This window comes from Perca flavescens, chromosome 15 (assembly GCF_004354835.1).
Source record: "Perca flavescens isolate YP-PL-M2 chromosome 15, PFLA_1.0, whole genome shotgun sequence".
Lineage (NCBI taxonomy): Eukaryota > Metazoa > Chordata > Actinopteri > Perciformes > Percidae > Perca > Perca flavescens.
The window spans coordinates 14,595,169-14,617,510 of record NC_041345.1 but is presented as its reverse complement, the minus strand read 5'-3'; the positions used below and the strand labels follow the sequence as shown (position 1 = coordinate 14,617,510).

At 42.5% G+C, this 22,342-nt stretch overlaps 1 protein-coding gene across 4 annotated transcripts in view; it reads left to right on the top strand.

Moving 5' to 3' along the window:
• The window catches only part of adgrl1a (adhesion G protein-coupled receptor L1a), a 165,191-nt gene extending 143,345 nt beyond the window's left edge, over positions 1-21,846 (top strand). For 3 of the 4 annotated variants that reach the window (XM_028598530.1, XM_028598533.1, XM_028598531.1), the window contains 19 exons: positions 1,622-1,949; positions 4,025-4,318; positions 5,689-5,792; positions 6,742-6,927; positions 7,129-7,167; positions 8,981-9,161; positions 9,328-9,450; positions 10,357-10,565; positions 10,669-10,842; positions 11,413-11,622; positions 12,167-12,387; positions 12,726-12,792; positions 12,965-13,056; positions 13,199-13,367; positions 13,602-13,757; positions 14,722-14,818; positions 17,681-17,803; positions 19,274-19,291; positions 19,447-21,846. In XM_028598530.1, the coding sequence (XP_028454331.1) occupies positions 1,622-1,949; positions 4,025-4,318; positions 5,689-5,792; positions 6,742-6,927; positions 7,129-7,167; positions 8,981-9,161; positions 9,328-9,450; positions 10,357-10,565; positions 10,669-10,842; positions 11,413-11,622; positions 12,167-12,387; positions 12,726-12,792; positions 12,965-13,056; positions 13,199-13,367; positions 13,602-13,757; positions 14,722-14,818; positions 17,681-17,803; positions 19,274-19,291; positions 19,447-20,363 (3,708 nt within the window). In that variant the 3' untranslated portion in view covers positions 20,364-21,846. Of the gene's footprint in view, positions 1-1,621; positions 1,950-4,024; positions 4,319-5,688; positions 5,793-6,741; positions 6,928-7,128; positions 7,168-8,980; positions 9,162-9,327; positions 9,451-10,356; positions 10,566-10,668; positions 10,843-11,412; positions 11,623-12,166; positions 12,388-12,725; positions 12,793-12,964; positions 13,057-13,198; positions 13,368-13,601; positions 13,758-14,721; positions 14,819-17,680; positions 17,804-18,016; positions 18,196-19,273; positions 19,292-19,446 lie in introns of those variants that run through there. The other variant, XM_028598534.1, reaches the window with a different exon arrangement.
• The last annotated feature ends 496 nt before the right edge of the window (positions 21,847-22,342 follow it).

Genomic DNA, 22,342 nt, shown 5'->3' with positions numbered 1-22,342 from the left:
TTGATTTGTTTTGTTGGTGCACCACAATCAGTTTCTTCCTGGCATCAAACATTGTATGATTTAATGATTTACAATCATAACAAATGTGGCATTGTTGTCTACTCATTTGTACATCAATTGTTTAGAACCATATACTGTGCATACTGTTTTAAACACATCACATTACTTTGCCCTTCTTACTTGACAAACTCAAAACATGATCTATTACTGTAAACTTTGGAACATTCCTATTTTAATACCAGTTGGTTCTTTGTTTCTTAACAAACAAAACTGAAATCAGCAAGTTTCCACACAAACAGTCTGAATTAATGTGTTGTTCAGATAGACATGTCCCATTTATTATCACTATCTTTGACCTAACCAGGAAATTGTTTTTCTAACTGTATGGATTAACTGTAAGTTAAACCATCCATCTAAAATATCAAACCCTGCATGAGCTATGAGAGTGTAAAATAATGGAGCAACAAAATAATAAATTTGAAAGTGATCATTTTCATCATCAAGGAATTGTTTGGGTTCTAGGGAGTTTTATTATTTTTCCTACTTAGTCAGAGTGCAACAAACACATGGAGGTCTCTGTTATGCCTCGGCATACAGTTTGAAGGTATATTGAGAAGAAGCAGCTTTGCATGAAGGCAAATAAATATCTCTTCTCCAAAGCTATAGCTAAGGGTTGAATACTTTTTGTGCTTATAAATCTTTACATTATTGTGCAGAAGTACTATTTGTGCTGACTGTGGGTTCATGTAAACATGAGTAATATGGTAAATTTTTATAACAAAATATTTTTTAATGATAAACAAGTTTAATGATACATCAAACTGCACACAGAAATAAAAAAAAAAGAATATCAAGAAATGAAATGCAAGTAGACTTGCTTTTATTCATTAACAGGCTCATATTATGCTTTTTGGCTTTTTTTCCCCTTTCCTTTATTGTGTTTTATATCTTTTTTGTGCATGTTATAAGTTTACAAAGTGAAAAGGCCCAAAGTCCACCCCAAAGGGACTTACCATATTCCAGAGAAAACACTGTTCACAAACTGCTCCAAACAGCTTTATTGTAGTCGAGCCTTTACTTCCGTGACGAACGTGCCTCACTTTGTAAGACACGTTATAATGCTCGCCTAGCTGCTAGCATGGCACGCCCTCATAGTCTGCTTCTGACTGGCTGGTGGTCCTACCCTATAGCTACTGCGCATGTGCGACTCCCAACAAAGATGGAACAGAAGTGAGATGCTTCACTCTGTAGCTAAAACAGAGAGCTCAACACACAGGGTGAAAAGAGGAGCTCCAGCAATGTGCAGTACAAAAAAAATATGGTGTTTTTGAAAAATTAAACCATGTAAACCTATTCTGGTACAACCTTTAAATACATTTATGAACCTGAAAATGACCATAATATTAGCACTGTTAGATATTTGACGTAGTACTTTTATGCATTCTATACCTGAGAATCTGAAGATAAAAGTAAAATCCCCCCAAACTGAACTATCTTGTCAAGCTTCCCAGTGTGTTTGTTTATACATATATATATATATATATATATATATATATATATATATATATATATATATATATATAAGCCTAGGCCAGTTTCAACATTTCCTTTTTGTCCATAGGTGAACCCCTACACCCTGCGCTTTGAAGGCACCTGGGAGACCAGCTTTGACAAGAGGATGGCATCCAACGCCTTCATGGCGTGTGGTGTGCTTTACGCCGTGCGGTCCGTCTACCAGGACGATGACAGCGAATCAGGCGGCGACCTTGTGATGTATGCCTATAATACGAACCGAGCCCGCGAGGAGCCTGTTAACATCGCTTTCCCCAACCCCTATCAGTATATTTCCTCTGTGGACTACAACCCTCGAGACAACCAGCTTTATGTCTGGAACAACTATAATGTGCTGCGCTATCCGCTGGAGTTTGGACCACCAGACCCCACTACGGGTAAGGAGTGATCCCACTGAAAGCACACAGAAACACAGTGTGTGAAGAATAAATTTAGATTTTAGTCTATAAATGTCAAAAGCTTTGTATTTGTAAATTGGTGGAAGACTAAAAGTGTGCAAATGTTTTCCCCAATTATACTTGAGATGTATAAGTTGGTATTATGGTAACTTTGATTTATTCATAAAATATTTTAAATTGAGACTTACTATTGGACAGTATGATACAAAGTAAAAAAGTAACAACTGACTACATTTGAGAGTAGAAATGAGTAGAAACATTAGGAGTATATTTTACAGGTAACTTACAAAATGACAGATTTGTTTCTGAAATGATATATTATGTACTTGCGATGACTGCGTTTCTCTTATGATTATTTTATATTCGTTCAAGTCAACTTTATTTATATAGCACATATTGCTTCACACAGGCCCCCAGGAAGTGCGCCAAGCTTTGAAGCCAATTTGACATAGTGGCCACACGGTGGAATTGCAACTTCCGGGTCTGACATGTGATGCCATGGGGCCCAAAAAGACTTTCCCCCATAGATTTGCAGTACAAGGCGAAAGAGACGTCTGTAAATCGGTGGACACAACCCCTCGCGAAATGACTATCAGAATTTTATCAATTCAGTTCGATAATATTTGGAAAGTCTAAAAGAGCAGCACGATTAAATTATTTAATCCCCATTCAAGTTAGCTGAATGCTAAACCGGAAGTAACCGGCTCGGACTGGCCAAGGTCTCTAGTGCGCCTGCTCTATGGGCGCCATAATGCGGAAGTAGCGCCAATCATCCAGATAATTTTGTACGAGGAAGTTTAATTTTTTGGCTTCATGTGCTACTGAGCAGCTCCGCCTCGAACGCTATCCATTTTTTTTTTTATATATGTCCATGGCTCCATGCAAAATAATTAATCAACAAAATAAAATAAGACCGTATTTAAGTACATCTAGAAAAATGTGTCATCCCCAAGACAACACAGTTGGGGTACATCTTGAAACTTTTAGGCAGTGTGTTTAAGAGAGTTGCCCCATAATGACTGTATGCACCTTGACAGTTGTATACCATAATTGATCATGGGTACAGTTAGGAGACCAGCGTCTGATGATCCAAGAGTTCTGGAAAGTTTGTAAGCAGTGAGCAGGTCATAGATGTAATTAGGAGCTAGGCCATTATATGATTTGTAAACACTGAGCAATATTAGAACATTAAATTATGAAGAACAACCTTTTACAGTGTTTGGTAAATTATGCTTTTTGCTTGAGCAGGAAAACACTTCAGACAGACATTGTGCAGAATGTGGTTATGACTGTTTCTTATCTGACATTGGTGTGCCTCAGATAGGAAATCATTGCATTTTCATACTGAGTCATAGTTACAGTAAAGAGCAGCTTCTCAGGTATGACTTCATATCAACTTCTCTGTGTCCTGGATAATGAAAACGTCATTCTGAAATGATAAGGGGCAGAATGAAATGAGAACACCACACTGCATTTTGGCAGTCCATCAATATGAGAGGGAGCTTTGGATGTATTGTATATCTGAGCCTCAAAAAGGCCTGTCTAAAGCTTGAATTAGGCCCAGAGAGAGTAGAGGCAGAGACTCACAGTGTGCGTGCTGCCTCTGCGTTTGATCAGTTAGGATTTTGTAGTTCTGATGTGTTGCGTTTATCTTTACATTAGGTTTGGTTGTTAGTGATGGTGACTTCTCTGATACATTTGATCAATTATTTACTTCTCCCTGACTTGTGATGATGCATTCTCTCCATCTCCTCCCCTGCGTCTCTCATCTCTCTGGAGAGCAGGCTTTGAGAGTTTCAAAAAAAGTCTTTGTCACCCCAATTATTGTCAGGCTAACTTTTGAACTCAACTTCTGAGAGACATCTTAAATTCACATGCATGTGTCCTTCACTCTCTTGATCTCTTTTTTATTGCTTTTGCTGTTGGCTTTTGCTGCTCTTTAATAAATCCCTTACATCCTTTTATAACTCTCTAAATGTCTCTCACTCACTCTGGGTCTCCTTTGTAGCCTCTAACTCTTCTGTTCTCTCTGTATTACTGTTGGGTTACCTCAGGCCCATTGACCACCACTCAAGTGACCACCACTCTTCCAGCCAGGCCCTTCACCTCCAGTGCCAGCCCCTCTACCGCCCGGCCTCTGGCCCCCACCTCACACCCAATCGGCTCCATCAACAAGCACCCTGATCTTCGACCAATCACAGCCACGGTGCCTGTCACCCGCCGGCCACCCCTCCCTCCTCAAGGCTCGGAGCCCCATGTCTGTGAGGCCAAGCTGGTCCGTGGTGTCCAATGGCCCTCCACTCAGAGAGGAGAAACAGTAGACCGCCCATGTCCCAAAGGATCTCTAGGTGAGGACTTCTGCATGTGCATTTTTTCCACTCCACGAAACAAACATGGCCGTTTCATGTTGAAGTGTACTCACACAGTTTGTCCTCCATGCATGTGGATGTTTGTGCGTGCAATATATCTCTCAGCATGTGCCCAAGTGATCAGCATGTTTGTGCTCTCACACTTGTTTTTTTCCACTGTTGTCTTCTTCTGTCCCTGCGTTGGTCCCACCAGCAGGCACAGTCCCCGAGGACTCGCAGATGAAAGCCCGTCCTCCACAAATGAAAGGCTCATCTCCCACAGAAACAGAGCTGATTGAAAGTGGCAAATAATGAAATGAAAGGCTAGACAACACAGGCTATGCCTCCCTTCATGCTGGTTTCTATACCTCGAAACATGCAGCAATCAAAAAGCTCTCTTTAGTCACAGGAAAAAAAAAAGACATCTCCCTCCCACTTCAACTGCTTTCGCTGTTTCTGTATGTTCTCTCTTTGAATGCCAGTAACATTAATTTATCAGCTGGCTTAATTGCCGCGTCTTGGCAGAGCTCACAAACCCAATCTGTGGTCGATGGAGGAGAGTATAGAGAAAAGCAGGAGAGAGGAGAAAAAAATCTGTGTGAGATAGAGAAGAAGGGGGTATAAAATGCAACACCACATCTGCTCTGATCCTTCTACAACTGTGAAGCATTGCTGCATTGTCTCTGTCATCTCTGTTCTTCCATTCTGTCTCTCTCTCTCTCTCTCCCTTTCTCTCTCTCTCTATGTCTTGTCTTTGTGACTTGATGTTAGTTATTTGTGTTAGCAGCGGCATGTAGACCCTTTTCTGCTTTTATCCCAGTGTAGTGTCCTTTCTCTGAACCCAAGTAACTAGAAAAACCTAGCTGGAAATGAGGGTTGGTGGAAGGTGCTTCCCATTATGTGTTTTTATTTGACAGTGAGGTATCATACTTGATGTCTTTGGTGTATGTGTGTGTGTGTGTGTGTGTGTGTGTGTCTGTGAACACAGTAAATGTTGCTGCATGTATTCCTTTAAACCGTTCCTTTTAGAGCATGAAAGCCTTTTCCGCCCATGCCGTCTTCTTCCTCTTCTTTCACTTTCTCACTGCCCTAGACTCCATTATTGAACCTTTTCCACTTCTGAACCATTTTTTTACTCTACCTCCTCCCTCCTTCTACCCTCTCATCTTCAAACACTTTGAGTGTTACATTTTTAAAATTCATTTAATTCCGTCTTTTTTTTAAAAATTAGATCACACTTCTTTGCTGAGCACACTTCTTGTGCTCATCCCTCTCCTCCTCACGTTCCCCTTTAATTGCAGACACCTAACGCTTATTATCTCTCCATTACTTCATCCTCCTCTGTTTTCTCTCCCTCTGCTCGTCTCCAGGCATAGCTTCGTTCCAGTGCTTGGAGGAGCAGGTCATGTGGAACCCACGGGGTCCTGACCTGAGTAACTGCACCTCCCCGTGGGTCAACCAGGTGGCCCAGAAGGTGAGACCTGGAGCCGTACCCCCTGGCTATGGGTCTGTCCCTTTCCTCTGCCCCACTGCCCCATCCATCCTCCCTGTCCACCTCCACACAAACATTAACATATCTCCAAGGCTGGCCTGATTAAAATACAGACTTTTTTTAACTGTCCCTTCATTACAAGGCATCTGCTCTTGACACTTAATTAACTATTTTTTTTTTCAGTAATATACTTTAATCACAGCTTAGGTTAAATTATTTGAAAAAATCAGGCTTAGGGCCTCACACTTTATAAAGTACTCTTCAATTTCTCCGTCATAGTCTCATATAATACATTATACCTGTGCAATAGCTTAACATCATGGTCTCTAGATGATGCACAAGGATTATAGTAACACATACTGTGTTTCTATATACACTGTAGTAATTTGATCAATCATGATTTGGGCAGAAATTCGATTTCAGTCGATATAAATGTGAATTAAAAGTAAGCTGGTTACACGGCTACATTTCTGCAGGAGAAAACCCTGATTATTTAGACATGCCTACACTTGATCAGCTTTCTTAAATGTTTTTTAAGTGTGTTCATGTGCCTGCAAGAGAAAGCAGAATCACAGTGAAAAGTAACATTGTTGGAAGAATCCATTATACCTTTTACCTTTTGGCAAAAATCAATTGCAATTGCAAAGTGGTTGCAAAAAGTGTGATTTGCAAGTAAAACATCACTAGAGAGAACAAAAAGTTCACTATGTGTTCTACAATATCCATCTTTGTTTACAATGATGTGAGAGGGGATGATAATAAAGATCCTTTTTTTGGAGGGGGTCTGGGAGAATGTGATTGCCAGACAGGGAGTTTTTCGTTAGTATTGAGACTAACCCGCTTTGAATATGATGCAACTTATTAAACCAGTATCGCCCTTATACCATCACTGTATGTAAACATGTATGTTTTTGTGTGTGTTCACGTGCAGATAAAGAGCGGCGAGAATGCTGCCAACATAGCTGGAGAGCTGGTGAACCACACACGGGGCCGGATCCAGGCTGGAGATGTCAGCTCGTCTGTGCGACTGATTGAGCAACTGCTGGACATACTGGATGCCCAGCTTCAGGCCCTGAGGCCCGGAAACAAGGAGTCAGCTGCACGAAACTACAACAAGGTAGAATTAAGTGTAAACACATGCATAAGCACACACACACACAAACCAACACTCACGCCTATATTTAATTCAGGCATTAGAAAAGGATGCTGAGGTTAATGCGAATTTTCCCCCCTAGTGCACATGCAAGGACGAGTGAGTTTTTAATTTACATTTTTTTGTTTAGCTGTTTAATTCCATGCTTTGTTTTCTTCCTTCCAGCTCCAGAAGCGAGAGCGGACCTGTCGGGCCTACATTCAGGTAACTTTTCCCTTTTCTCTGCCTGCTTTACATGCCTGTGGAGTAGGACTGCTCTGCGACTTAGAATAACTGGGGGAAGATAAATCCTTGAGTAGACTAGGTTTGTGGATGAGATTCCTTTGGCTCAGTGCTCTGTATTATGATTTATATTGCCTTTGGAATCATTACTTCTAGGATATTTTTTTCAAAGAGCGGTGCAAGTAAGTTTTGGGATAACTCCTGGCAGACGTTGTGTGTTGGTATAGTATTTCCCAGAGCAGTGAAAGCTGATTTGTTTTTCAATTGCTCCTGGTGTACATATGTTTTGATATATGGGTTCAGCTAATATGGAAGTCATCTGTCTTTGACATAATCTTAGTTTTGTTGGACTGTGATTGAGCCTAAGTGTATAATATTGGCCTTTGCCTCATTGTGTCTCACAATAAGGTACAATATCTGTGGCTCTGAGAAAATGTAATTTGTTGATAGCACTGTATGAAAGGCAACAGTTTGTGTTACGACACCCTTCTGCTCTTTTCCAATATTTGTGCAATATCTCTGGTTCTGAGAAAGCTGTAATCTAATATCATGAAAAAGCCTTGTGTATGCTTCTCTGTAATGATGAAATGCGGCGCTCTGCAGCACAGTCTTTTGTGCATCTTGACCTGTCTGCAGCATACTGTAATATGACACCACATCTTCTGATTGCTGTTGGTGCAAGATGAATTTAAAGGCTGCTGTGTAGTATGTAACTGACCATTGTACTGCAAACTCAGTACTATTCAGAGGATGAACCAAAAAACACTCTCCGTCTTTGTCTTTTGTAGTGGATAGATTGCAATCTGATGCTAAATTCATTTTGTTAACAGCATTGCTCTTTATTCCACACAGCAGTCAATCCTTCATTTTGAGAGGCCTGAGCAAGAGAATTACATGATTCATCAAGCAGGCTACACCAATAAATTGGATAGCTGATACAACCATCAAAATTGCCATTAAATGAATTGTAAGTGTGAAATAGAAAGGTAATATGTCTGACATAGCACAGTTATAAATGTAGTGCACGGGAGTGGTGAGTTTCTAAGAAATTATAGATGAATCGTGGTGACTTTGTAATTTAAATTGGTCAAATAATATAGGGTCTTACTTAACAATCAGTATGGTACAAAAAAAGAGTAATTACCAAGGAATGGGTGATAAAGAAATGAAGAACTAATTGATAATTACTGAAAAGCTAATTAATAGCTAATAGCCTGAAAACGGCAAAGAGACTGTCTCCAGAGTGTCTAATGATTAGTGACTACTGTAGATATCTGGGAATCTGCATACAAATTTTTTTAATTCATTTTTCCCAATTTACTTCCCAAATTGTGTACTAAATGGCACAAAATTAATAACTAATCATTAGTACTATTAGGGACATGTTATTTTGTGTCCCCTCGTTTGCAGAAGAATATCCTAGTGAATAGTTGCTTAGAATGCATCTTTACTTCATGATTATCTTACCATTACTAAAACATTTTTGTGTCTCCTCAGGTAAAGTAGAGCAAAAATCCTAGTGAACTGAGAAAAAGCTACTAAAATTAAGTGGGAATGAGCTATTAGGTCTCAAATGACACAAGGAGAAGAAAGAATACTAAAAAGATTTTAAAGATAAAAAAACATTATTCAGAGCAAATACATTATCTTAAATATTCACATCATATCTGTAACTATGTATGAACGCTTCTTGATTTGGTTCCTGATTTGTTTGTTACTCATTCCTTGTCAACGGCTCAGGATTTTGTGTACCTTGTTGTAAAGTAATGAATGCTTCACCTCCTTCATGCGCCAGGCGGTAGTGCAGACAGTGGACAACTTGTTACGTCCCGAGGCCCTGGAGTCGTGGCAGGACATGAACAGCACAGAGCAGGCCCACACTGCCACCATGCTACTGGACGTCCTGGAAAAGGGAGCTTTCCTTCTGGCCAACAACATGTATGGGATTCACTTTTCTGACCGAGCGCCCAGCATTGGTAAGAAAACAGTATCAATGGTGTTCCTTATGGTGGATGTATGGATGAACCACAGTTTGTGGAATTACACCTCCAGATTGTGACTCTAATTTTCTCTTGGGTGTTTTTTGCATCTTTGACAGAGGTTTTCATAAAATGTTGTTACGTGCTGTGTTTCCACCATCAGATCTCGAGGTGCATGTTCTAAACACAGAGATGGACCTGCAGGACTTGTCCTTTCCACAGAACTATGCCAGCGACAGCACCATCCAGCTTTCAGCTTCCACTATCAAACAGTACAGTCGTAACGGTCAGCAGCCCTTTCCCCACCCCATCCTCACCCCAAGGCTTGAAAAATTTGACTGTCCTATGCAGCCCACTCTTATGTTTCCATTTGCATTTTCATGCAAGCTTAAAACAATCTGCATGCAGTTGACTAAGTTATTGGTTCATAATAATAGGCTAATCAGATTAACAAAAGTGCTGAGACAATTTCTTTTCTTGATGGTTTCTTAACAGCAGTCTTAATAGAATAGCTGGGGAGGCGGGTAGATTACAATCGGCCCCAGTCTGACAGAGCAATCTCAGCACTCCCTCTCTTCTCTCTTCCCCATTCCATTCTCTCGCTTCGTCTCTTCGCCATCTTATCCCCCTCTCTCATCTCTCTTGTTTCTAACCTCCCTACCCCCACTCCCTCCCCCCTCTGTCATCCCCCTCTCCATCGTCCCCCTCCTCCCTCCATGGCCCCTCATCCCATACCCTTTTCTGTTTTCTGTCTCCGCTCGGCTCTGCAGTGGGAACGAGATTAGAATGATTGAAACAAACGCACATGAAATATTCATATGGAATAATAAGAGATCTGTGAATGCTTGAGGGATGAATGTTCCATTGCCCTCCACATTAAATCTCGCTCTCTTCCACCAGTCAAAATGAAACGGTCCTTACCATCATTCTAACCTTCACTAACTCTCCCTCTCTGTCTCCCCCTTGCTCACCCTGTCACTCACTGCTCTCTATCTCTGTCACTCTCACTGCCATTACCATATTATTCCCCCATTTCTGTATTTTTTTTTCCTTTATCGGTTTATCTGCATCCCCCTTTTAATATAACTCCCTTTTTTTCCCGATTCCATTTCTTTTCACTCTTGTTCTCACGTTCTCTCTCTTTCATTGCCTTTCTCTTCATCTGTCTGTGTTTCTCTCCCTCAATGTGCAGGACAAGTCAAGGTGGTGTTCATTCTTTATAAAAACTTGGGATCCTTCTTGTCCACTGAGAACGCCACGGTGAAGATGGAAGTGGATGGGCCAAGCCACGATAAGAAGCGCCTGGCGGTCAACTCCCATGTAATTGCTGCGTCCATCAACAAAGAGTCCAGCAGAGTGTTTCTCATCGAGCCAGTGGTCTTCACACTCAAACATCTACAGGTGGCCTAATTCAGTCACTATCATGTCGCTAATTTTCATTCTGACACATAGCCTCTGTTCAACATTCGCCATCATCCATCTCTTTGTTTTTCTTTTTCCGCAGTTGGATGATTATTACTCTCCAAATTGCTCCTTCTGGAACTACTCGGAGCGCTCCATGACAGGCCAGTGGTCGTCACAGGGCTGCAAGCTGCTGGACACCAACAACACACACACCACCTGCTCCTGCAGCCACCTCACCAACTTTGCCGTGCTCATGGCTCACCACGAGCCCGATGTAAGTGAGCAAGGGCGTGGTAGACATACGGTTAAAATGGAAGCCAAGTAATTTATGCAGACATTCGTTCGTGCGAGCATTAGCGTTCGCTCGCTCTCAGTCACACACCCTCACACACATGCACACTAATGTACCCTCTCAAGGCTGACAAGCTCTTTGTTTTGAATTTTCTCTTTTCCTTCGTTGACTCCGACATTCAGGGAGGCACATGCTTACAAATTCATGTCCTGCTACTTCTAGCTGACATTCACATGAATTTGAATGTCATGTATTTTTTTCAGGACGTCTTGTCTCTTGTCTCTACACTTTAGCTCCTTGCATATATTTACAAATATTAAATTAAGCAATTTTCTCTCCCCTCCCCCCTCTTCTGTCTATCTATCCCCCTTTTGTTCCTTCCACTGTTCTCCCATCTATCTCCCATTCCACTGTCTTGTCCTATATTTTCCACTCTCTATTTGTCTGGTTCTGCTGTGTATCTGTGTCCCTCTGCCCTCTGTTTTTATCCCAATCCCCTCCAAACTCTCAACTCCCCCCATCTTTGTTTATGCGAAACTACCCGGACCTCAGTACCAGGGGAGAATGCATGAACTGATCCTGTTTGTGATCACCTGGGTGGGGATTGTCATCTCCCTAGTGTGTCTAGCCATCTGCATCTCCACTTTCTGCTTCCTGCGAGGCCTGCAGACTGACCGCAACACCATCCACAAGAACCTCTGCATCAACCTCTTCATCGCCGAGTTGCTCTTCCTCATCGGCATCGACAAGACAGAATACCATGTGAGTTTCAAGCCACATGTTAGCTTGATACCTGCCAAGGTTGTTGGGGTCAGTCACCCAATAGGGCTTTGCTTGTTTTCTTGGAAAGGAAACACTGCCTCTTTAAAAAAAAAAAAGCACTGCACTACATCCCTTCCTTTAAAACTTATGAAAGTGAATAACTCAGTCTTTTTTCCAACTTGAAAAAGACATAGACAGTTATAGCATAACAAGTGACAACTTTTTTATTATATTAATAGTGACTGAAACTAAAATTGAGGCATTGTCTCATTACGTTACTCTATAAAACATTTACTGCACTGAGTAATGAATAACCACTCAATAGTATGCACAGAGCCAATCACCCAGAGGGCGGCTTTTAATTTTTCCTCTGTGATGTCCAAAACTACTTCCTGATAGTGACTCTGTTCTGTCCTCTCTGGTTTTTCAGTCAGTTATATGCCTCCATCTTAACTGTTTCTCCTCCTTCATTTTAATATTCCTCTTCTATTCCCCCTTCCTCTTCTTCTCTCTCTCCACTCTTTGCTCTTGCTGCTGTCCTCAGATTGCCTGTCCCATCTTTGCTGGCCTTCTGCATTTCTTCTTCTTGGCTGCCTTCTCCTGGATGTGTCTGGAGGGTGTGCAACTCTATCTCATGCTGGTGGAGGTCTTTGAGAGCGAGTACTCCCGCAAAAAGTACTACTATCTGTGCGGATACTGCTTCCCCGCACTGGTGGTGGGCATCTCTGCGGCTATAGACTACAGGAGCTATGGAACCAAGAAAGCGTACGTGTGAAGAGAGGTCTTTTGCACCTGCAGATTGAGAAGTAGGATTATGCTATTCCCCCAGCTGGAAATGTAATATGCAGTGCTGTGTGAACGGCTCTTGCACCTCCCCGTGGACTGGCTTTTCTGAACACACTTAGCCAAAGCCTGATGATTAGCCTTCATAAAATAATCCGCTGAGACAGGGAAATAGTGTGTGTATGCCTGTGTGTGTGTGTGTGTGTGTGTGTGTGTGTGTGTGTGTGTGTGTGTGTGTGTGTGTGTGTGTGTGTGTGTGTGTGTGTTTGTTCGTGAGTTTAGTTGTGTATAACTCTCTCTTCTCCTTTGTGCCACTCAAGATGCTGGCTGCGAGTGGATAACTACTTCATCTGGAGCTTCATTGGACCCGTTTCATTTGTTATTATGGTATTAGCTTTACTGACAGACAATATTATCCCCCTCTGTATGTTGATATCACCCAGTCAAACTAAAAATATTCCACCATGCTTGCTTTATGAGGCTATTAACAGTGCAAATTGAGTATTTTTGGTAAAGTTCACTACACATTTATATGATTCTTCCTATCTTGTGTCCTTAGCTCAACCTCATTTTCCTCATGATCACTTTACACAAGATGATCCGCAATTCTTCAGCACTCAAACCTGACTCCAGCCGTCTGGATAACATTAAGTGAGTTCAAATTATTCAATGGGAGTCATACTTATTTATTTTCTCAAAAAAGAACCACTCTGTCGGATGGACTCCAAATTGATTCAGTTTCTCTGTGTAGCAAGTCATTATTTGTTAACATTTCCTCGTCCACTTCCATCAGGTCATGGGCTCTGGGGGCCATTGCTCTGCTGTTCCTGCTGGGCATGACGTGGGCCTTTGGCCTCCTCTTTATTAATGAGAACACAGTAATCATGGCCTATCTCTTCACCACCTTCAACGCCTTCCAGGGCATGTTTATCTTCATCTTCCACTGTGCACTGCAGAAGAAGGTAACCAAACGAGACTTGGAAGATGTATTATTGATGTAATTATGAATAGGCAGATGGAATGTTGTGGAGATGGATGGATGTGCATGTCTGATTTAATATTCAGCATACATGTTCAGAGTGATTTAATTTTTGCCATGGCGTGTGTTAAAAGCCTCTGCTGCTCCACATTGAGTCCAGGCTATTGAAACTGTGTTAAGTGTTTGTGTTTATGCCCGTGGTGTTATTGCCTTACAGGTTCATAAGGAGTACAGTAAGTGTCTGCGTCACTCCTACTGCTGCAGCCGCACCTCCACCACCAGCTCCCACGGCTCCCTGAAGAACTCAGGCCTGCGTGCCAACAACCGCTACTACAGCGGCAGCCAAGCTCGCCATGCAGCGGCCCACCGACAGGTGCAGGCAGGACAGACCCTCACACATAAATGATGGCACACACAAAGCAGTACACACACGATGCAGGCATTGTATTTCTTTGAGCAAATGAAAAGTAAATCTGCCTGTGCCGCAAGATGATTTTAGTGGAAATCAGCTTGTTTTGGTGGAATGAAACAAAATCAAATGACTCTCTCAATACAGTCTGACTTTTGTTTTTTTAACCACTGTCGAAAAGGGTGTACAAAGTAAATGCACCTGCAGGGGTTTGATTGCTGATCAATACCAGTGACTCACCGATTACTTTGCGAAGCACTCAAATCACGTTGATCACCTTCTGATTTGCCAATGACAAAAACATGTGCAGCAAGTGAAACACCGGTGTTACAATACATTTTGTTCTCACTGATATATATGCATATATGACGTGTTCATTAGATGTTTCTGTCGCAGAGCTGGTCTAATCAGCCAGCATGTTGTGAAGTTTTTACTTTAATATTCCCATGAATTACTGGCAGATTTGTGCTTACCAGACTAGATGACTCATTAATAAAGACATCCTTTGAAGTCCATGTACTATATATAGACACAGGCACCATACAAGACATCGGGAAATACTGTGCATGCTGGCATATGTGCGATGGCAGACACATACTGTACACACACATTGACTTTTACCCCTCACAATCAACAAACAAGCTTGTAATAAGACTTCCAAATAACAATTGTATCAGCTACTGCAATCATGTCTTACACATCTCACATTTATTAGCCCCCCTCATGATAACATGACATAGCTGTGTGCCTCTTTACCCAACGCTCAATCTCTTTGTTTGCCATGTTTGCCTATTGTTCTTTGCGGATTAGAGCAAGCTCCACAGTTTTGATTACAGCAGCCCCACTGAGTTGCAAAGTCTACCCATCGTGTTTCTATATTTAACTTGTCTGTTTGCTGCCACTCACTGAGCTCTGCTCCTTCTTCCAGAGTCGGATCCGCAGGATGTGGAACGACACGGTTCGAAAGCAGACAGAATCTTCTTTCATGGCGGGAGATATCAATAGCACCCCGACACTCAACCGCGGTGAGGCCTCTCTCTATCACTGCTCTGCTTCCCCTCCGTTAAGTTATGCACACTTGAATTCACACAAACACATAGATTCCAGCACACTCATATGGACTCACATGATTGAACATAAAGAAATAAAGCATGTAATTGGAGTGGACAGAGCAAAGGCAAAGCACTGTTATTAAATGTGCACCTGTGACAGTATACAAGACGATGAAATGTATGTTCCCAATGCCTAGTGTATTTCAGATAACTAATGATTCAGATTGCCTTGCAGCCAGTGTGCCAGCCAGCAAATATCAGTAAGCAGCAGTAATAGCTTAAATTGAATAACATACGGTTTAAGGCTGGTTGGTGGGTTTCAGTTTGTAGATAGATAGATACTTTATTCATCTCGAGGGAAATTTTTGTAGTGCTGTGGCAGCCGCTGGTCAGTGAAAGCACTTATGTATGGAGCTTAAACACTGTGTTATGTAAATTATGTGTGTGGGTGGGTCACAATAAATTCCTGTTACTGTAATTAAGCAGATATATGTGTATTTCTAATTTATGAGTAAATAAAGTCAGTAATACCGATTTAACTTAAAGAGCTACAGTAGTGCAGACCACATCATAAATCAAATCTATAATAGAGTATAATTATTTTTCGACTATTTATAACCACCAGAAATGGTTGGTGGCTAGTTCATCATCGAAGACGAGTCATCTGTCTTTGCTTTTTTTTGTCATTTTGTTTTGTGAGTTCCAGTTTTTCAGTTGAATAAAACAAGTAATTTGAACAAGGATCAAGTAATCAAATAATCAATATCACAGTATATTGTGTCATTTACCAAACCAGACATTTTCTGTTTTCTGTTTGATTCCTGCTTTGTGAAAATATTATTTATAATATAATATAATATAATAATATAATATTATTTTCTTCCACATACATTAGAAAAGAAGTATTTATATCATAGAATTGCATGTGTCATAATACCACCATACAGTAATAGAAAAATATTCTAATAGCTGTGATTTGGCCTGCCCATTGCCAGCCCATTTGAACTCTGTATTCTTAGCCTTTTTATGGTTACATCATGGGATCGATTGCATCCATATCTTAGTGATGCATGCTGTCCCCACTGACCTCCCCACAGCACATGAAAAGCGCACTAGCAAAAAAATGTGTGTTGAGTCACTGATTGTCTTAGCCTCAGCAACTGGTGGCGTCACCGCTGCAGCCATCAGTAACACAGAGACGATCAAGGTTGGCTCATGTTCCGGATTGGAAGATGGGTGGGGTGTTGATGATGACAACAGAGGCAGTTGCTAAATCAGCCGTCACTCTCTATGCTAATTTCATCCATTTTGTTTTTAATGAACTGATTACCGTGTGAGCGAACAGGGGGTAATTATTCTAATTGAGGAGAGTGACAGGAGCAAGGCAGGGGGTGAGGAAGAGGGTGCTACGAGCTGTGAGCTGCATGGATGAGAGCGTGTGTGTGAGTGTGTGTGAGTGTGTGTGAGTGGTCAGGCAGGTCGGTCGGTTTCTGGGTCTTTTTCGTCACGACAGAGCAATCTCCATGGCTGATGGAGAAACACAATGTGGATCATTTCATGTTTTTCTGTCAAACACAAACAACTGTGCTGTGAAGCCTTTATTTTCTGTGCTTCTGAGAAAAGTTTGTCAGTTGGCAGAAAGTGAAAGACGAAGGGCAGTGCGGGAGGGAGGGAGAGAATAAAGCGTGCGAGAGAGAGAGAGAGAGAGAGGGAGAGAGCGAGAGAGGGAGAGAGCGAGAGAGAGGCACTATCATGGAGGAGTAATTAAAGAAGCTAAATATGGAGAATAGATGCTGCATCGTTATCTATGGCATTTAAAATCTCTTTGATTTTTCCACTTCACTTCTTTATAAACCATAATCTCTTCCTGACCATAGTTATGTGTCCAAAAGACACACTCACAAACACACACAGACTCCCATGATTCCCCTTGCCCTACTTTTTCTCCCCACTTAAAGCTAGTTCCTTTAATTGTCTACGGGATATTCCTGTGAGGTACACACAGACAGCTAATCCCAACTAATTTGGTTTTTGTAAAAAATTCTGGCACAAGGAACTGAGAAAATGTGGTTGAGTCAAGACACAGCAGAACGAGCCAGAGAAAAAAGGGAGAGGGGTTTGTGTGGCATGCCAGAAAGATGGACAGGGGAAATGTAAGAGGAGGGAGAATGACAAATAAATAGCTGTGTGTGAGTGCACTTTTTTTTTTTCGAGAATTCCCTGTTCCCTTGCTGTGTGATGAACGGTAGGCGTGAGACCTGAAGGTTGCACTTTGCCTTGGACTACTCTCCGTCATGCTGTCCTATTTTTAATTTCATGGCATTTCTGTTTGAGTTGCCTCAGGCTGGAGCCATACATGGGCATTATACAACATTCTGTGTGCCATTTCTTTGAATTATATTTGTCTTGTAGTGGCATTCACAATGCACTGGGAAATTAACTGTGTTTCAATGGCTGCACCCCTAGACTACATAATGACATGCATTACTGTTCTACCCCATCTGACTACATTGTCAGGAGCAAAAAGAAAAATATTAATAATGGCAATGCTCCAAACAGTACCTTTCCCCTGCAATTGTATTTTTACTCAAAGGTTACAATCAGCAGTCATAAACATTGAGGAGAACACTGTGAAATGCATTACTCCATAAAGCACCAGCATAACAAAAAAATAACCCCATCTGAATAAACAGTAAATATTTTTATGATTCCTGATGTTATTACTGAGTCTGGAAACGTGAATATTAGAGTGTTACACCTATTGTGCACAGTGTTTCTGCTTGTGATTGCTCTGCATACATTTGAGGCATTTATGATTCTGTTTATTTTTTGCAGCAACCATGGGCAACCACCTTTTGACGAACCCAGTGTTACAGACTCGCACTGGTACCTCTCCTTACAACACTCTGCTGGCTGAGAGCTTCACCCCACCCTCACCTGGCGTCTTCAACTCTACCGGTAAACCATAAACACTCCAGTCTGTGTGTGCAGGCTTGTCAGCATGGTGTGTGTATATGCAGTATGCGCTCAGCTTGCTGTCCTTCTGTCCGTTACTCACTGTCAGTAGTTTGACGTGGCATCCACAAACTCACTATTCTATGTGATTGCTGTGTGTGTGTGTGTGAGCCTGTCTGTGTGTGTGAGCCTGTCTGTGTGTTGTTGTTTTTTCAGACCTTGTAGCTGTCAGACGGATTCACTAGGCTGAGCAGAACAGAGCCAAACAGTGCCTACAGCCTAACCAGCCATCTGGTCAGATCTTAAATCTTCATAAGAACAGCCACAAATTGATTTTGAAGTTTAGCTACAGCTGTGACTTCCAGAAATCTTGAGGACAGTTTTCCATTCCAAGGCAGAAAATGTAGTCAGCTTAAATCATGACGGCCGTAGAAAGGGATCAGACAGCTCGGTGTCCAGGGACAATTCATCTTGGTGTAGGTTGGTCCGGTGTGAGTGCCAGTGTGTGTGTTTGCTTCTATCTCAGAGTCTCTTTAAACAGCCCGACAGCTGTTTTATCGCATTGCTGCTTTCCCACACCCCTTTTTGAATGCATATCAGTGCTGAATTAGACATGTTCTGGTAAATGCTCCACTACAGTACCTATATTCACTTGGTAAGGGAGAACTATGACTGTGTGTGGCTCGTTGAGTGTGCACCGGCAGAGTATCAGGCCCAGTGTCTGAGGACTGAAATTTAAGGCGGCGTTGCTGTTAAATATTTTAAAGCCTCTCTGCACAATACGTCAAGCCTGATGGCCACAGGCCTGGCAGCCAAGACATTTTTAGAAGAGAGTGGGAGAGGAAGCAGGGAGAGCACTTCATTAGAATGTCTAATTACCCACACTGCCACCAAAGAACGTTGATTAAAGTCATACTATGCATTGAAATTTAAAAAAATTAACCCACTTCTTACTTGAGCGTCTTTGGCTTTTGCTTTGCTGTGTGATAGTTATTTGGGAGTAAAGGCACAAGATCTGTGGTAAGTTGTAGGAAAGTCGTAAAATATACATCACTGCTGCTATACAAGGTTTTGTATGACGTATGTATGTATGTATGTATGTATGTATGTATGTATCTAGGTATCACTGACAGCTGTAAATCAATATCCAGAGTTTTTTCTGTGGCTTAGATGTAAATGTTGGAGGGATATTGTGTCAAACTAACAGGAGCAAGTCTCCATAAATCAGAGTTAATGTGACTGTGCATGTGTTTGTGCGTGTGGTAAGAGTTGGAGGGTTTGATGTTGAGCATGAGAGACAGAGAGAAAAGAAAATTTGCCAATGGACAAGGATATTTTTTATTCCGTTAATGGTTCCCTTTTGAAATGTCTTAAAAACTCATACATCAAGTTAATGTTGCACCATTAAAGAACATTTACTGACGAGTGTCTTTCATTTTATTCACTCCACATAACTTTCTCTGGGACGCACAGGAACCTTCCGTGACCCAAGTAAGTGTAATTCACCTCAGTTCACATCATTTTACCATCAGATCTTTATTTATTTTTGATTTATTTTTCTCTTACTGACACTTGAATCTGACTGTATGATAATAATGCCAAAACCCTCCGTCTCCTGTCTCTCTTCTATTTGTGTTTGGGTCCAGAGAGCACGTTATCAAAGGCCCGCGACCCCTGTGGGATGGAAACCCTGCCCTTGAATGGTAACTTCAACAACAGCTACTCCCTGCGCACTGGCCCAGGGGGTGTAGGCGGGGGCAGCTGTGACTTCCTTGGTGGTGGGGGTAAAGACAGCCCCCCGCCCCTCCTCAATCCCCGCGGCTCAGAGGCACTGGTAGGCGGAGGCATCCGACGAAACCTCTCTGATGCTGCGGCCTTCGAGAAAATGATCATCTCTGAGCTTGTGCACAACAACCTAAGAGGTGGTGTTGGAGGAGGAAGTGGAGGAGGTGACGTAGCAGACAGGGTGTGCGGCAGCCTGGCCAGGGGACGTCCTCACGGTGGGGTTGGTCGGGGGACTTCAGGTGCCGGGCCAGAGCCATGTATGAGCATGGATGAAGACGAAGACTTTCTGAGAGAGGGGCGGCAGCACACCCCGCAGGATGTGGAGCTGCTTTATAAAGCTCTGGAGGAGCCCCTGCTGTTGCAGCGAGCCCAGTCGGTCCTCTACCAAAGCGATCCAGAGGAGTCAGAGAGCTACACGGCCGACCTCACTGAGAGCCTGGGCAACAGCGGCCACAGTGGCCAGAGTGCTGGTGGGCAGGCAGGCAACAGGGCGCCAGACTCCCCTGCCCGTGACTCCCTGTACACCAGCATCACCAACCTGCGAGACTCACCCTACCCTGACAGCAGTCCTGAGCCCCTGGAGGTGGTCCCCCGTACGGCCCAGCCCCCTGAGGAGCTGTACTACAGCTCCGGGAGGCCTGCCCTGGGCTCTCGTGGGGCCCCCATGCAGACCTTCTACCAGGCCCCACCCAGGAGACCGAGTGGGGAAGGACACCTGGCTCAGGAGCCTGTCCACAGTGAGGGTGATGGACAGATGCAGCTGGTCACCAGCCTGTGACTGGAGCCTGAAGGAGGAAGTTGGGGACTAATATGATGGCCAAAGCCGCCTCCTTGCCCGCCTCGTTCTTGTGTCTCTCCACTTTCTGCTTGTTTGGTTGCCTTTCTTTCTCTTGACTTTTATTTAACTACTGTAACAGATGAGCAAACAGAGTGACCTTCAGGTGGAGTCGTGCGTGACTCTGCAGAATCAGCCTTTCTCTCTAACCCTCCCCCGTCTTATGGAGATGAGTGATAGGTGTTTTTTCCGCAGAGCATTCATCGGCTCCCTGCAAACCCCAGTCCTCCCCATTTCCTTTGGTACCCTAAGGCCAAGTCCAGCACTCTGAATGTACCAATCCACCCCCTTTACCTTCAGATATTTCAAAACTTTAAAACTTTGTTAAAGTTTTTTTATGTAATTTCTCTTCAGACCTGCCTCCGGAGATGGGAATATCATTTTATATTTTATCTCATTTCCCTTTCGTACCATATATAGGTATTTTTTGAGTCATCATGTGATTGGAGTAGTTAGCTGTGGAGACAGGGAATATAGTTCACTATTATAACCTAAAAAAATGTCTCAGAGAAAGCTCTTCATTGTTGCCAAAAATATCTTTTATTGAGCCAGAACAGAAACTAGAACATTCACACATACACACACACACGTACACACACACACACACACACACACACACACACACACACACACACACACACACACACACACATGCTCACTCATCCAGAAGTGCTCATTACTGAACATCAAGAGTGAAAACAGTACTCCATCTAAGTAAAAGGGAACAAGAGCTTTTGTTCCAAGCAGGCAGTGGGAGCTGATTCAGAGTAGTTGCCTTCATTTTCTCTTGCTGCGAATCAACGACTATGTACAGAAGTGGAGTAGAGGCAGAGACGGAGACTCACGAGGTGCTGCACCACCCCTCCAGAGCGGGAGAACCTGCATCCATAAGACTGGCCAATCCTCTCCACTCTTCTCTCTGGTTGTTTGCTTTAGGAATTTGAAAAGTTAAATGACTGCCTTGCTATTGTTTTTAAAGGAGTATTCAATTTGTTGACTTTGGGTCTGCATCCTCTGCAGGAGCGGACTGGTGTCGCCCCCTACCCCTGTACTTTGCTGTTAGAGCCTAGCCAGTTGAAGTGGACTTGTTTCCCGTGTGTGGTTGTGACAAACAAGACTGTAAACGCCGCAAACGCACTGGTCAGCCAATTGGTATAAGCGTGTACATAGGAACCACACATGAATCTACTTTATTCCTACTATGTAAATAGAGACACCAGATGATCAAAAGCAACAAAAAGTAACAAATACTATGAAACATGACTTCTTGTACTGCAACAAACCAACAAAAGAAAAAAATAAAATGTTTTGGAGTTTGTGAACTGAATGATAAACTCTATCTCTCTCCCCCATGGCTTGATCCCTCGCTCTCACTCTTCTGTGCCATCCAGTGAAAAATCCTTAGTAATCCAATGGAGAGAGAAAGGCAGGCAGAGAGAGAGACAGATTTTAATATGTAGTAGATTTTATTTATCCAAATGGAAAACGGAACAAAAAATATCGCGGCACAATTTTTATGTAATATAATCCGTTACAATGTTTTACCTTTGACATTCCCGGAGTGGAATTTCCAAAGTCAGCGGGGCGGGCGGGAGGCAAGCGAGATAGATGTCGTCAAATGTCATACTGTGCCTCACAGGCACGATAAAGCATTGTGGCTGAACAACAGCATCCATAAAGTGATTTGGTTTGCTTTTGTATTATTTGGAAGATATAACCAGATTACATACTTTTAACAACATGGGTTTTAGCATGTATGATGTGTTTTACTATCAGAGAATATTACATTTTGCTGTTTCTTAAACGATAGTTTCAGCATTACTCCAGAGCCTAATGTGACAATTCATTAATTTCCTGTGTGCACGTGTTTGTGTGCATGCGTGTAAGTATGATGTCTGACTGGCTGGTTGTGTGTGTTCAGT